General features: G+C 52.1%; 1 protein-coding gene and 1 long non-coding RNA gene across 6 annotated transcripts in view; one reads left to right on the plus strand and one right to left on the minus strand.

The window, feature by feature from the left end:
• The window catches only part of LOC116230390 (uncharacterized), a 107669-nt gene that overhangs the window by 81031 nt on the left and 10663 nt on the right, over positions 1 to 15975 (minus strand). The gene's annotated exons all lie outside the window — the stretch shown is intronic.
• Positions 3783 to 15975, plus strand: part of NR5A2 (nuclear receptor subfamily 5 group A member 2) — an 87003-nt gene continuing 74810 nt past the window's right edge. Inside the window, exons 1-3 of one of the 5 annotated variants that reach the window (XM_090146174.1) lie at positions 3786 to 3991; positions 12673 to 12810; positions 14877 to 14995. In XM_090146174.1, the coding sequence (XP_090002300.1) occupies positions 3928 to 3991; positions 12673 to 12810; positions 14877 to 14995 (321 nt within the window). In that variant the 5' untranslated portion in view covers positions 3786 to 3927. Of the gene's footprint in view, positions 3992 to 11758; positions 11935 to 12288; positions 12811 to 13997; positions 14375 to 14876; positions 14996 to 15975 lie in introns of those variants that run through there. The other 4 variants (XM_090146178.1, XM_090146175.1, XM_031595824.2 and 1 more) reach the window with 4 other exon arrangements.

Consider the following 15975-nt stretch of genomic DNA (forward strand, 5'->3'; position numbering starts at 1 on the left):
CTGCATGACAGATGGCAGTAGAAGAGCAGTCTGACAAAATGGTATCTGACATGAAGAAAAAATGGCACCCGTTGATATTCATCAATGCTTGCTGAATGCTTACGGAGACCAAACACTGGATGCAGCAAAATGAGGCAATGGATGGTGCATTTCAGCAGTGGTGACAGCAGCGCTGGGTCACCTCCACTGGTGCAGACTGTTATAAGTGTAGCATGCAGGCTCTTGTTCCTCACTGGAGAAAATGCACAGCTAATATTGGTGACTATGCTGAAAAGTTATCTTTTGTAGCTGAGAATTATGTTCTTTGTCCCTTCTGCAGTTTTCATGGAAAAAAATAGGAGATATTACTTTCAGAGTGGCCTACAAGTATGTATGGATACATAAGAAAATGAGCAAGACATTTAACGGTGCAGTCACACCACGTGACCAAACAGTAACTGAGAATCAGCTGCTGGAAATAATCTCATTAATTAGAACTGCTGCATTTCAGTACCAGAATTGTTTCACTGATAACCCCAAAAGACAATCAACAGATATATCACATTTTCTTAATTTCTTCTACAGAATACTGTATTTTCAATTGCAGTTTTGCACATGCACAATAGTATAAAGTTCATGATGGTGGAGAAAATACACTGAAGTATGCAAAAGAATTTTAAATGTCTGTGTTAGGCCAGGAGGAATGGCAGAATGGCTGAAATGAAATTTTACAGAGTGATTTCCAGATAAAGGAATAAGGCTTGTAAATCTCTTTCCACTTAAACAAAGCTGCAGCTGAAACTAACTGGCCTACTCTCAGGACCAGGTAACAGCTCACACCTGGTGGGCACCATGCTAGGCTCAATGCCACATTTGCCCTGGACTTTCAGTTATACGAGGATTCTGTCCCTCGCTTGATGTGACTGTGCCAAGCGTTTAGCTTTGCTGAGATGTACCTCTAGGGAGCTCTGTGATACTCTGAGATGACAGAGAGAGATAAAGAGGAGCATACTGGATTCAGAAAAGCAACGTCCAAACTCCTAAGAGAAAATGGCAGACTCTTGACCGACCTCACCAAATTTACACCGACGTGGACAAGGCGGGGTTTAAGACTCTTGGAAGAGGTCACTGTTCATTGATCTAGCTGCTTTAACATCCTCACGTGCCCAGATGAAATGCTACGAGAGAAAAATGTCCACAAGAGGAGAAACTCCTAATTCCTTTTGTGTGGTAAATGGCTGCAAAATAATTTGATGTACAAGAGTCAAAGGAGGGATCATTGCCAAGCTTTTGAAATCAGGTGCGTTTTCTTTGAGGGACGTTTCATTGAGGGACCAACAAGGGACAACATCATACAAGAATGGGCAAAATAAAGACAGTAAACAGTTTTCAATTAATTATCTTCCTGAAAGACCTGGTAAATATACAGAGATGCCAGATCATGGACTGATACAGATCATCCTGGAGTTCTCCTATGAGTTTATTTTTTCCCCTTCGGACTCAGTACAAAGAAAGGCAAAGAAAGTCTGTCTGGTCATGCACCTGGCACACATTCTTGTATCCATGGAGACAAAGTATCAGAAAGGAAAAAAAGAACATTTTCAGTGACCCTGACATTTGATACTGATGCAAAAACAAGGAAAGGAATGACCTAGTTGGAAGCCAAAAGCATGAAGTTTCTTTATTTCCTATGATTTAGTGTCTCTCTCCCTCACATAGGGCAGATTCTTTTATAGACACTCCTGCATATGGGCCAGTGGAGCTCCAACAATGTCTCCAATGGCACAGTAGAAAGTTTCAAGCCTTACACTCAGCTTTTCTCTTTTATCTCCTGCCCTGGAAGACACATAGGTTGCTTTGTTATTATTATTACTATTATTTGATGGAATAAATGATTCTTTTGTATTTTTATGAACAGAATTTAAAAGCTATTTGATGATTAGATGAATTGGAATTGACAGAGAGACTAATTCTTTGGGTTTGTATTAAAACTGTGGTAAAAGCTGGCTTCTGGCTTCCAGATGTAATCAGATAAAAAATATCAGTGACTTTGTAAAAACACCCATAGTGTCCGTTTAACCAAACTTACAAATTATTTTTTCCCATAATAAATAGAAAGATGTGTTTACATTGCATGCTTTTGCTTTTAAAGCATCTCATAAACATTACAAGACAATAATTCACAGCATCGCTGAGAGGTAGTTTGGCAGTTTGCTCACTATACAAGTATAAAAACAAGGAAGAGAAACTTGACCTCAGGAAGTTTTTGGTGCACAAGTCAATATGATTTTACTTGCTGTGTGTACCATAAACACAATGAATATTTATGATTGGGACTCATTAAATGGGTGAACAAATATATGGCCGATTTATACACACCATCAGGGTAGATAATGCATCCGAAATGCACTTGCAGTTTTTTAATAAGACTTTAGAAAATCAGGTCCTCCCTCTAAAACCTGACTCTTTCGCTGGGGAGCTGCCCAACACACAGGGCTCCTGGCTATAATACCTAAGCCTTACAAGTTCCGCAGAGTTTGTCACAACAACCCCAGTCTGAGGAGAATCCTGAAAAGTCGTCCCCTTTCAGCACAAACTAACCGCTTTATCATCCAAGTCCAACCATCGTGACGAAGCACACAAAAAAGCAGATGTTGCTTTACAGCCCTCCACAAATATCAAAAGCAAAACTCCAGCAGACTTCAAGAGGCTTCAGATCCAGCCCGCGGTGGAAGAACTTCTTGATTTTCCAAGAGACTTAACATATCAAATATCATCTGAGCACTCAGGTGGGAGCCACAGACTGCACCTAGGCTATAGCGAGCACCGAGGGCACAGCAACGTACCCCTATAGGGCCCACAGCCCCTACCCACCTGCATGACATGGGGTGCCACGAGGCACAATGCTGCAGGGCAAGGTGCCCCACACTTCCTCTGCCGGCCACAAAGCAGGACTTGGCCACTCAGAGCCAAGCCGAGCAATAACCCAGTCATCTGCACAGCTGCCCAATGTTCCAACTTGTATTTACAGTAAAGCACCTGCAGCCATTTTGCATGCAGTGACTGCATTCTGTACCTCAGCAGCCTCAGGTGAGCCAATACCATCTATGTATCATAATCCTGAGTATCGATGCTTAACAATGCTGTAAAACTCTTACTTTATTCACAAGCATTACACTTTCAGCTAAGCGGCTACAACCTGGAGCTGTCTCCAGCCTGCAGTCTGGGCAATAAAGTGCTTTGTCTGACAAACCCATCACAGAGGTTTGCACACGCTGTCACTCGGGTGTAGAATCCCAAGCACATTCCCAAGCCTCCTTTAAGGAATTAACGCTTGCTTGCTTTGCCATCCCGAGAGTGTTTACAGAAGCCAAAACAACCGTGCTTGCAGTACACTGTGCAAAGAGGTGATGACATCAGGAAGATAGGTCACAAGCTTGAGTTTATAGTCATTACACTTACATTGGTATGGCTTTTCATCCACTCAGTATAATCTTATGACCCCACAACTTTACAACCCTCCACTCTCTGGGTTTCATAGCACCTCTCCACTCTGGGTTAATCATTTCTCTGTCATTATCTGCCAAGAGTTCTTATCTCTTCTGCTGTCACTTTATAACAGGGCCTTCTTATCAAGCTGTACTAAATCACGTGATGGGGCCAAACCTATCACAAGTTCCAATTCTTCTGATTAGAGACTATCATGAAATGGGATACATGGTTTACAGCAGGTCACTAATGCTGGAAAAAGTACAGAGTCCACCGAAAGACATGCTTGTTACTTTCTGAATTCTGGGATAATTTTTTTGTTGTTGTTCATCACTCCGACTTTCACTGAGGGTTATTATAGCCTTGGTCTCAAGGCCAGAAAAGTTTACAGGCTGCACCTCTTCCGTACTCAATGCTGTACACCTTGCACCCAAGGGGACTGTATATTTACACTCAATAATGTCTTCTAGTTCTCACACGGCCATCATACAGGAATCTATAAAACATGGACTTACATCAGTCGGTAAGTAACAGTTTTCTGTTTTGATGACTCTGCGTAAATATATGAGATTGAGGCTGCCCAAACCGAAAAAAATCATTACGATTGGGCAAGCAAACAAAACTGATTAATTTACATGTGTTTTTAGGCAAATGAGAACTTTATGACACTATGTAAAATGAAAGTAAACAGCCGATGACTGAGTGAATGATTTTTTTTCCACAGAGATAATGTGATTACCAAATTTACCATTGGACCATTAATAGTATTTTTAAATATTATAATTGCTAATTACTAAGAAACTGCATATGCACGTGTGTGTATTAGCACTGGCGAAAAGCATAAATTGCTACTGGCCTGACTGTTGTTACTGAATAAAACCTCAGGAATGTTTTCAGGGTATTTTTGTTGTTGTTGTTGTTCTGTAAGTAATACGGATGTTAAATGCAGGTTCTCTTTAGTATCTAAAAACGCATACAGATATTGGTTCAGTAGGGATGGGCTGGATAGTGAAAGTCGGTTGATACCTCCGAACAGTGAAGAAGTAAACACTTTCAGCAGGATATGGAACAGCACCCGCTCGGTCTCCACTCAGAAAGTCGGCTGGCGAGGATTGCTCTGGCTTGCCAACACGAGGGGCACTGTGCCCCAGCTGCCCAGTGCCACAGGGGCTGTGATGGAGCCCCACCAGGGCTGCAGATGGCACGCCAAAGCAGACTGCTCCTACATGGACTGGGAGGCTCTTCTGCCTGTGCAAGGCAGCTCAGCCACGCTGCAGGTTTCACAGCCCCTGGCTGTGCAAGGCTGTGCCTTGGCACGGCAGTTTATGGCAAGGATGAAAAAGGGAGCTTTGGCCCAGGGCCATGTACCTGGGATCACTATCCTCTTCTTACCCCAAAGTGCGTCACTGTGTGCAGGCAAGGCACTATTCCTGATGCAGGGTGTGATATGGGCCCCTTGCCATCAAGGGACTGCAGCAATGGAAGGTGCAGCAACAGCTGCAGGAAGTACCCTCAAATCTAGCTGAAACCTGATCTCCTAGGAGCTACTCCTCCAGGGGAAGGAGAGGGTACCCATGGACAGGTTCCCACTTGGGACCCAGCTATGCCCCAGGCCGCCGGCCCCTAGGAGCTCCCTGCTCACCCCCTCCTCCTGCTCTACACCTCCCACACAAAGGCCATGTCCAACACCACAGCACACTTGGCTGGGCTGTGAATGAATGGCTGGAGGATAATGTCCTATGACTGTTCTGTAAGGGTACCCATCCACAATAACAGAAGAAGGAAAAATGAGACATTCCTCTCCATCATACTTACACCAGATATATTTAGGGTTCTCTAAATCATGTAGATACGAAGGACAGAGGGTCATGAATTAGCAAAGCCCTGTTGTCACCATACTTCCAAAATGCACTCACGTGTGCCATGCTGTGGTCATACCAGGTCAGATTCACTAAGCAAAGCAAATCTGAATCCTGTGCCAGACTCTGAAATCCTAGGTACTCTGTGTCCAGGGCAGGACTGTTGCCTTGTGTGGCACAGCACCGCCACAGCTCCTGGTGGCATTCCTGACAAGCATGTCTGATCTGACATGTGTATCCTGAATACCACGTGCTCTTAGGATTAAATGTAAGAAGGAGCAGGATCCTGCTCTTATTTGCTCTCCCTTCATGGAATAAACACAATCTGCACAAATACCAAGTAGACTAAATTCCATCTCTGGACTTTCCCTTCTGTCCAGTCCTTCCCAGCACATCCTTTGCTGTTTCCTCCCCAAGCCAAAGCAAAGCAGGTGGGTGTGTGAGGTGCTCTTGTTGGGGGCGCTTGTGCATGAATAGGCAGCCAGTGCTTATCCATTGGGATAAGTCAGTCTGTGGTACAGAGCAGCAACATACTGAGCTGCAAGGGTGAGCCTGCTTCCTCTTGGCCTTGTCCAGTTCCCATGAACACCAATAAAACTCCTTCTCTCATTTAAAGGGGAGTGGATCTGCCCCTCAGAGAGCAAACAGCCAGAATGGAGCTGACAGCTGCTTTTAGGTTTACAGTCATGTAGTAAAAAAAAGTAGCTGGAATTCACAGGATCTTACTAGAACATCACATCTTCCAGGTGAAGATCATCTAACAGTCCTCTGGAAGTGCCATGATTTTTTTCTGGTTGGATTCCTAGGAAGCATAAAGTCACTCAACCAGCTGGATTTTCCTCCAGTCATACCACTGTCTTAGCATCCTTAGGGACACTGCAATTTGTGTAAGCATTAGCTACGATTATTTAACAGAAATAACAGTTTCATTAACTTGAAAAAATGGTTGCAGAGCAGGACAAATAATCGCCTTGCAATTTCTTACTGTGAGGCTTTTCAGCTTGTGTAATACTTACTGCCATATTAATTTTAATGTCACCCGGCAATTTACAGTATTCTAACTAGTGCTGTCCAGTTTGGCAAGGTTTATTTGTATGCATTACTACTATTAGCATGCGTATATCATGCACTTTCACATCACTGGCAAAGACAGCAAATGCTGTCTTTACAAGTTTGGATGAGGATTTTGAGAGCAAGCAAAGCTTCCACGGGAATGAGCAGAGGTTGGGTGCAAGACCCAGGCAGCTTTTAACAGTGACATCTCAATGCTACTCTTGACTTCTACACAGTTTTCCTCTCCTTAAATACTTCTGCCATCATTATACTGCAAATGAGCTATTTAGAAAAGCAGCATGTACACTTGATTCTCTTCAGTTAGTCTTAAGGAAGTCAAATTTTAAACTCTCAAATACATGGATGCAAAACAACCATATGCCGCCTGTGGTCTCCAGAGGAAAACCTCCAGGGCTGCCAGAAGCCTCCAGTCACCCATCCATGTGGGCATCTCAGAGGTCAGCTCCCAGCATGTCCTTACACAGGGCAGCAGGGAAGAATTACCTGCAGCAAGAGCTGTGCCTTGCTGCAGTGTGGACAGAAATGTTACTGAAAGGTAAAGTTTACTCTCCTATTCCACAAGTACTTCATATGTATTGCAGAGCTGATATGTGCATCAGTAGGTATAAGATATATTCATACATCGTTATAAATAATGCACAGCCTTGCATACATACACAATCCTTATCGAGATTTCTCAATATAAACTATTCTATCTTTTCACGGTTTGTTTTATGATTATACACTTATGTGTGGAGAACCCTTAGATGATACGTATATATCTATGAGCTCTGGGTTTGCTCACGATAAAGATCAGCTATTAAAGTACTTTTTGTAAATAAAGTTTGCAAGCTTCAAAACATAATCACTATTTGGGAGGGGAGGGGGGAGGAACGGACCTAAAACATTTCCTTTTTATTTTTTTTATTTTTCACCAGCAGATCAAGGTCAGTTGCCTCAGCAAAAGAAATTTCATTTTTAAGCCTGTCTGTGCAGGATAGAAATCAATTATCTCTTATGGTACAGAGGCCAGCGCTCAGCCCTGACAGGAGCCTTGCTTTATACACAAATATATTTGGAGTACTTCTAGACCAGGCTGCAGCCTTTATAACCGAGATGCTCCACGCGCGGCTCCAAAGGGGCAGCGCGGCCGAGACAAACGGACCCCGCCAGCGAAGTAAACAAATAGCTGGGTGGGTATTTGCACCCAGGCGGTCGTGCCCGGCCCCGGAGGGCAGCACTGCCCAGCATCCCGCGCCGCGCCGCTCCGAGCAGGGCTGGGGCTGCGGCTCCGCTGCGAGGCGGGCGCGGGGAGGGGCCCGCTGCGTGTCCTCGGCGCGAGGACGTTTTCCCTTCGCGCGGTTAGCGGCAACAGGTCCGAGCAGTGCTGGGATAGAATGCGTCTTCTCTACGAAAGGCATACCATCTACCGTTAAGAAAGAAAGAAAACTAGCATGTTTTCTACTTGCAAAACCGACTCTTTGAGTGTGTTAGGCTAAAGGCTGGCTTGCGCCGAAGGCTGCGGCTCGCTGACGGTGCTGCCGGTGCTGCCGGTGCTGCCGATGCGGGGAACCCCCCCCCGCAAGCTCCGGGCAGGGCTCGCCTCTCCCGCGGCGCCCGCGCCTTCTGCCGCCCGGGCCGGCCGCGTTGCCTCAGCCCTCGCCTCCCCCCGGGCCCCGCAGGAGCGCCGGCAGCCCTTCGGGGAGCCGCCGGGAGAGCCGCTGCCCCGAGCCGTCAGGGGGCACCGCGCTGCGCCCCGAGCCCGGCGGGCTGCGGCAGGACGGGGTGCGGCATCGCAACGCCTTCCGGTGAGTCACCGGCAATAAAAGAAAAGCAATCACGGAGGTGCTTTGCCACCCACTTGGCCCGACGCGCTCCTCGCCCTGGAGTATCCCGCAGTTTCGCATCACCCGTCACAGCCAGGTGTTTATAAGGCAGCAGGGCGTTCCAGCGCGCAGCAGTAAGCTCGGCCGGGCGTTAAAAATAGCTTCTCGGTCAATAATTGACTGCTTGGAAAAGGCTCTCCGGTTCGGGCCGGAGAGGATCGGCATCTCCGCAAGGCAGCGGTGATGACCTGCAGCAGAAAAAAAGCAACAGGCTTGGAAAGTGATTCTCTGTGGTGTGCGTTTTGCTGCAGAAAGCACTGCAGCCCGAACACTGTCTCTGATTTGCTGACAGCAGATCAGAAACATTACAGAAAAACAAAGTATGTTTTTGTGCTTTTGCAGTTTTATGGAAGGGAGAGTTTGCTTTCTAAAGCATGAGTTGGAAGCACTAACAACCTCTGCCCAACCGAATCCTTAGGAACCAAAAGCAATGTTCTTTGGCTAAGTTGAGAGGCTGAGTTGGCTAAGATGAGAGGAGCCCGTGGGCTGTGCGGCTTCGGAGGTTTCAGGGAACTCTCCCTGTCGTACCGTGGGGGTGATTGTGATGGTAGGGATGGCAGGGACACGGCAGAAGACATGGGGTGAGAGACTAGAGGGAAAAGAAAAGGAAAAAAAAGAGAAAAAGAAAAAGAAAAAGAAAAAGAAAAAGAAAAAGAAAAAGAAAAAGAAAAAGAAAAAGAAAAAGAAAAAGAAAAAGAAAAAGAAAAAGAAAAAGAAAAAGAAGGAAAATAATTAGAATAGAGTCTGTGACAGATATATATTTCCTGGTATAAACAGTCTCGTAAAGTTGGGAGTGAGAGCTGAGTGAGATGAAGCAGAAGCAGCATTACAAATGTTGCAGCTGCAGAGGGGAGCTGCTCGTGCTGCTCTCAGTCACAGGCTGCCAGCCCGGGGGCACTGCCCGTGTACGTCCGGGGCTGGGGCAGCGTGAGGCGGTGTGGGGCAGCACGGAGCAGCACGGAGCAGCACGGGGAGGTGTGCCGCTAGGGCTGGGTGCTGCTGGGGCTGGGTCTCGCTGGGGCCAGCTCCTTGGCAGGGACTTCACCCACAACTGGCTGAAGGCACCGATTTCGGGGAGAGATCCTTGAGATTCACTCTGGGGCTAAAAACGTGATACTCGAAAGGAAGGGAGAGGGCAGAGAACAGATGAGGATTTCTTTCCTTCTTAAGTACTTCCTTATAAGTCTTCTTGATTGACTTGGCATTTAGACTTCCCAAGAGAAAACTTCAGTCTTTCATTTCTTTTTTCCCTTTTGTTTCTGCAGAGTTTGTCTCAGACACCTCCCCTATCCCCGAGGTTCCCTCTCACTACAGCTTGCTTGCTGGAAACACAAACCCAACCTTTTCTGGGCCACTTTCCCCTGTAGAGGTGGCAGGGAGCGTTACTGGCTGCTCTCGAGCAGATCCTCGGGCATGGGGATGTCTGTGTGTGTGCAACATCAGCCCCAATTCTGCGGCCTCTTTGAAGCCATAAGAAATTGGAGCTTGAAGTATCACCACACAGAACCCTTTGCTTTCTAACAGAGAGGTGGAAGAAGCTTCAAATTATTGAAAATCAGTCTGTGTGGTTTTTTTAATGTAAATGAACATACATTTAAATAGGGAAGTATAAAATATTCCAGGTCTTGCTCCTCGTACTAATCAAGGCTGCTGGAGGCTCCCCGAGCCATCATCTTTTATAATTATAATTACACGCGTCAATCAAGACCTTCAGGCAAAGTCAGAACAAGGCAGGCAAACTCAGGAGAGAAATCACGTTTAAAAAAAAAAAGTTTGGAGAACTTGGTAAGGAATGGAGAAGAGATTAGAAGAAAGGGTAATTAAGGTTGCTCAAGGCAATCATGAGTGCTAGGACTCCATGTTAAATTAAACATAGCCACAAGGGACCAGGTATCATTTATAATGTGTACTGCCCTAAACTGTTACTTCGGAGAAGTGGATGTGTAATAAGCTCTCCAAAGTACGTCCATCTGTAGCGATGGCTGGCAGAGCAGCACTGCAGCGCTGTGCTTGCCCAATCCCTGCCCGGCAGAACTATGCGGAGCCCACGACTGAGACTGGAGCTCCCGAGGACCGCCGCCAGGGCCAGGCCCGGGGTGCGGGCGTTTCGGCCGTTCTGCCGGGGCTGCCCGTGGGGCTCTCTGCCCCAGCTTTTGCCCAAAAGCGTGCGCTTTTCTCGGAGCAGAACTCACGAGAGCAGCGGCACGGGACGCCTCGGCGGGACTTCGGGGAGGGAGCGGCGGTTCCCCGACGGCTCTGCGGGCCGCCCTCTCGCCGGGCCCGAAGCCGCGGCCCCGTCGCACAGCGCGGCCCCCGGCCGGAGCGCAGAGCTTCGAGCCACGAGCCCCGGGGCGGGCGGCCGAAGGAGCGGAGCCGCCGCTGCGCTCAGCTCCGGCCAGAGCCGGGCCGCAGTAGGGAGCCTGCCCGGGTGACGCCGCACGGCGACGCCGTCCCGAGGGCTTGTTTGTGACTGGGGCCGGGGGGAGAAGCTCCCCAGCGGCCGCACGGTCCCGGCCCGGCCCGCTCCTACCGGGGCACGGGCGCACTCCCTCGGGGGCTCTCGGCCGCCCCGCAGAGCACCGCGCTGGCGCCCCGCGGCTCGTCGCGCCTCTGCATCGCGCTGCAGAAGAACCGCTAAGGTGTGAAGTTACAGCTTGAGAAATAACGCGATGACATAGACCAAAACTTCCCTGCCCGGCTACGTGCCGAAGGGGAATGGCAAAACGTAAGGAGTCCGTAAGCTCCGAGCCTCATTGCGCGCTGGGTCCAGCCCCACAACGCTGAACACCCTGAGCAGAGCGGGAAAGACAGACAGAACTCTCTGTCTGTGTAGGGCTGGCTCGGGGTCTGCACTCAGTTAAGCAAAGCTCTACCCGTCGGTGGGTGAGAAAAGTTCGAACTGTGGAGAAAATGGCACACGCGACGCACTCCGGCCCCGCTCCCTTTCGTTCATCACAAGCGGCTGTAAGTTCGAACACGGTCCGCTACTCCGCAATCTGTCCCACCCGACGGGAAAAGCGGTCCCAGCGCCGCGGACAGTTCCGCGCCTCACTTTCAATCGGAAGCGGTTTTCAGCGCCGAATGTTTTCAGCTTTTAATATACGGAACGGTGATTGAACTCTCAGAGCAGCACGGGCGGGGGGTCTCGGATGCCCGCAGAGGTGACAATAACGCTCAGCCCACACCACGGTGCCCACAGAGAGGCCGGGATGGGGGGGGAGCAGCGGGGCGGGCGGACCCCCGGCCCCAGCGCGGCCGTGCGGGGCTGCTTCGCGCTGCGGAGCCGCCCAGCTCCCGCTGAGACGCCCGCTGGAGAGAAACGAGTTATCTGGGATAACGCAGGGGAGTAGTGCCGCTCGCCGCACCGTGAGCCGGGGAAGGGAAGCTCTTGCTCAAGCGATGGCTCGGCCAGGGCATCGGATTTTGTGCAAACGATGCAACCGGCACCGATAGATTTCGCAAGAAGTTTTAGGGAAAGGAGACGCAAAGAGCCAGAATAGATAGGCGAACTCCCGCCCGCTACGTTCAGGCTCTGGGGCAGAGAGGCGGCAGCGGGTCCCGAGGGCCGGGGTTCCCCAGACGCCGAGGTTCCCGCTGCCCGCCCCTTCCAGCAGGAGGACAGGCGAGCGCCGGTGGTCCCGCGGGAGGCAGAGGGGAGCTGCAGCGGGGTGCGCGGCGGGCCGGGGGCCGTCGGGCTGCTCTGGGGCGGGCGGGTTCGGCTGCGGCCCCGATCCCGCAGCCCGGCCAACAAGCGGGCGGGGGGCGATCACGCTGTCGAGCGTGTGTGTGCGCGCGTGTGTGCGCGGGGGTGTCGCTCACTTCTCTTCCGCCGTATTGGCTGCGAGAGCCGTGCCGGTGCCCCCCTTCGCCGAAGCCCCCCGCGGCCCCCGGGCTCCGGGAGCGCCTCCCCACGGGTCCGGGGCGAGAGGTCCCGGCTCGGCACCTCTGCACTTGTGGCGGGGGAAAGGGGGAGGAGGAGGAGGAGGGAGGAAGGGAGGAGGGGACCGGGGGTGGGAACCCTGTCCAGCAGCACCGGCGGCGGCAGAGCGCTCCCGTGCACTACGCCTCTCCGCATGGATCGGGGCGCCGAGCTGCCGCCGCGCTGAGCCCCTGGCGGAGCTGCTGCGGGCTCCCGGGGTCGCTCCTTCCTCTCCGACACCCCCCGGTCTTCCTCCTCCTCCTCTCCTCTCCGCCCCCGCCGCCTGCAGACCGACAACCGCTTCGCGGCTCTCCCGGCCGCGGGCACCCGGCGGCGCTTCCCGGCGGCCGGGGCCGCTCGGCGCTCCCGCTGCAGCGGGGCAGGGGCCGGCGCGGAGCGGAGGGAGGGAAGAGGAGGAGGAGGAGGAAGAAGAGGCGTCGTCGCCGAGCGCCCCACGGTCCCGCTAAATCTGTGCTGCCGTGTCCAGGTGCCGGTGCCGCGGACGGACACGGAGCCCCCAGCCCGGCCCGCAGCCGCCTTGTCATGCTGCCCAAAGTGGAGACGGAGGCCCTGGGACTCGCCCGGTCGAATGGGGAACAGGGGCAGATGCCAGAAAACATGCAAGGTAAGGGGGGAATTGCACGGCGCTCCCCCTCCGCGCACGCTCGGCTCCCCACCCCTTCAAACCGCCCCCGCGTCCTGCCAAAAAAGTTTAGGGCTGCCGCCCGCGAGCTCCGCCGAACTCGCGCCTTCGCGGCTCGGGCACCGAAGCACCGGCGCCGGATCGCGGTAGGGCCCGGCCGGGAGGCGCGGCCGCGGCGGTCGGGAGCCTCGCCCGGAGGTGCAGACGCCCGCGGGCCGCTACACGGGGACACCGGCGCGGGTCGAAACGGCGCGGGCGTCCCATCTCCGCTCCGCCCGAAACTATCGCCAAGTTACCGGCGGAGGTGCCGCGCGGGAAAGTCCCGGAGTGCCAACCCCGGGGCCCGAGGGGACGGCACAGGTGGCAGCGGCCGCGGGGCGAAACTTCGCCCCGAGCCCCGGCGCGCGTGCATCGTCGGCGGGACGCACGAGCTGGAAGCGCCTCGGCTGGCCGGGCCGGGCCGGGTGCTCTGGGGAGAGCCGCCGCGACGGATCGGTTCCCGCGACCCCGTGAACGGGCGCCGCCCGCTCCGCCCCCTGCCTGCCCCGAACGACGGGTCCTGTCCTGCCCCGCGGCTCTTCGGAAGCCGTCCCCCGTCCTCCCGGGAGCCCGCAGGGAAGTAGGGGCGGGGTGGACCGGGGGCTCGGAGGTGCCGGGGGCGGCCCGCCCGCCCCTTTCTTCGCCCGCAGAGGAGGCTCCCCGCCAAACGCTCGGAAAACCCCTACTTTCCCACTCGTTTTTTTTTGGTTTTTTTTTGTTTTTTTTTTTTTTCCTGCGAGGAGAGAGAACTCGGTCCCAGCGCCGGGTCCCGGAGCGGCGGCCGTGGGAGCGGAGGGGAGGGCCGGGCTTTTCTCCTCCCCGTCCGCCGCCCCGCGTCCGCCCCACGCCGCTGGCAGGCGGTGACTCCGGCCGTGCCGAGGCCGCCCCGGAGCCGCTGCCCCGGCCGCGTGCCGGCGGGTTCATGCCCCGGCGCGCAGCTCCCGCGGCCCCCAGCCGGGCTCCTACCGGGGCGCTTCGGGCGGGCTACGGTCGCTCCGCCGCCCGCGACCCGCGGGGCTACCGGGAAGGAGGCGACGTCCCGAGCGCCGCCGCTGCGCGCCTGGCACATCCCGCGACCGCTCGGGAACCCTCCGCCGCCGCCGACCCGAGGTCCAGGGAGGGAAATCGGCGGCGCCGCTCCGGACGGGCTCGCTTTCCGTGAATCGCCCGCCGGAGCAGCCGAGCGGGCTCTTCGGAGGGAGCCCGACTCGAGCGACCGCACTCCGCGCCCGCCTTCAGCCCGGCGTGCGCCCACCGGGCGGCTCCCCAGCCCCTTCCCCGAGCGGCCCGAACGCCGGGCGCGCAGCCCTGACCCCCAGGGAGCCGGGACCCGCTCCTCGCCCACGCCACCGGGGCCGGGCGGCAGCGCCGAGACTGAGCGCGACGCCGTGCCCGGCTGCGGCACGCCGGAGCTGCGGGCAGCGCTCCCGCTGCGGCTCGGGGCCGGGCTTGCGGAGCGGAGCGGGGGGCGGCGGTCGCCCCGAGCCCACGAGCTCCCGCTTAGCAAGTAAGTAACTTGACTGCAACGCGGCACAAAAGTGCTGGGCTGTAAGATACAAGCCTAGGCTAAGTAAATATTTGCAGCCTGATGTTGAAAGAAAACTTTAAAGGAAACGAACCGAGTCACTTTAAATACGGCGGTGACGCTTCATCTTTCCATTGCACTTTCTTAAAGCCCGCTCCCGATCACTCTCGGATTTAAACGAACTCGTTTAATTTGTGTTTCCCTCAGCTAGGCGCTGAATTAAGAGCACTCCGTGAACATAAATACTGAGAACTAAACGTGAGGAGCCGAGGGTTTGGCTTCACCTGCTCAGTGCCACACGGATTTGCTGTTGGGCAAAAGTTGCACGCTGCAGTGCCAGCCGTACTCTGAAACATTGAACTTTCTGCAGTACTTTCTGCTATACTTTAAAGAGAACTGCTCCTCTAGATGAGAGCAGTTCCAGGAAAAAAAGTGAGTTATTAACGTAAATCCTAATAGAATGTGCTGTTTCTCCTCTTCCCAGTGTCTCAGTTTAAAATGGTGAATTACTCTTATGACGAAGACCTGGAGGAGCTGTGTCCGGTGTGCGGAGATAAAGTGTCGGGGTACCACTACGGGCTGCTCACCTGCGAGAGCTGCAAGGTTCTGTACTCACTGCTTCATACAAACAGAAGTACAGCATAAAACTTTTAAATATAAACACAAAAAAAAGACAAACTAAGGCAGTTAATAGCTGGGCTTGTTTCTAATGTGTTTCTTGCTAGATTCTCACGAAAAATTAAGCACCAAACGCTGTAGGGTTTCAAGTCTCTTTGAGAGCTCATTTGCACAAAAAGGAAGAAACAATGCGGGCTGTTTTCCATCGTAGCTTTAGTGTTACTTTAAAGTGTTTTGCTGTTATAAAGTGATGTAGTTACAGCATAACTTTTATTCCTAACTGTCCCAAATATCGATCTCTGTTGATTTACGTATGCTTAGGCTATTTCTTTTCCCGGAGGACAAAGTCAGAGTCTCCTCAGCACAGCTCACTTTCACACTCTCCTACAGCTGTACGATTTCCCATCCCTCGGTGCTACAGCACATTTCTGTGATGGTGGTGACTTGGCTGTTCTTACAGCAGCCAGACACTGCCAGAGCTCACCTGACACAAAGCTACAAATGTGTGACTTGTTTTCAATTGTTCCTTATTTTGAGAATAACATTTTTGTAAAGGAACCACCTTTAACTACTTCTGAATTAATTTCTCTGCATGGATTTTTTTTTTTTTTTTTTTTTTTTTTTTTTTACACTCAAGTTTAAATATACATGAATTTATAGTGTGATCAATTTGTCAGGTAAAAATTTGCAAAGTTCTTTACAGCCATCTAAATAATGCACCATAAGGAAGCTCCACGGCTTGAACAAAGCAATTTAAAACACTTAGTTGCACGGTAAAACTAACTTGGCACATTATATTTTCATTAAAACAAAATCAATGAGAATTGAATAACAAGCACTTATGCCTTTAGCACGCACCACTGGGACACACGTTCACCAGCGGTATTCTGTATTGTTTTTATCTTTGCCACAGTGTTCCTACTTATTTTACAGAGAACCGCTTTGGAAGGAACACTTATTTTACA

Source organism: Phasianus colchicus, chromosome 9 (genome assembly GCF_987193195.1).
Source record: "Phasianus colchicus chromosome 9, bPhaCol1.hap1.1, whole genome shotgun sequence".
NCBI classification, from domain to species: Eukaryota; Metazoa; Chordata; class Aves; order Galliformes; family Phasianidae; genus Phasianus; species Phasianus colchicus.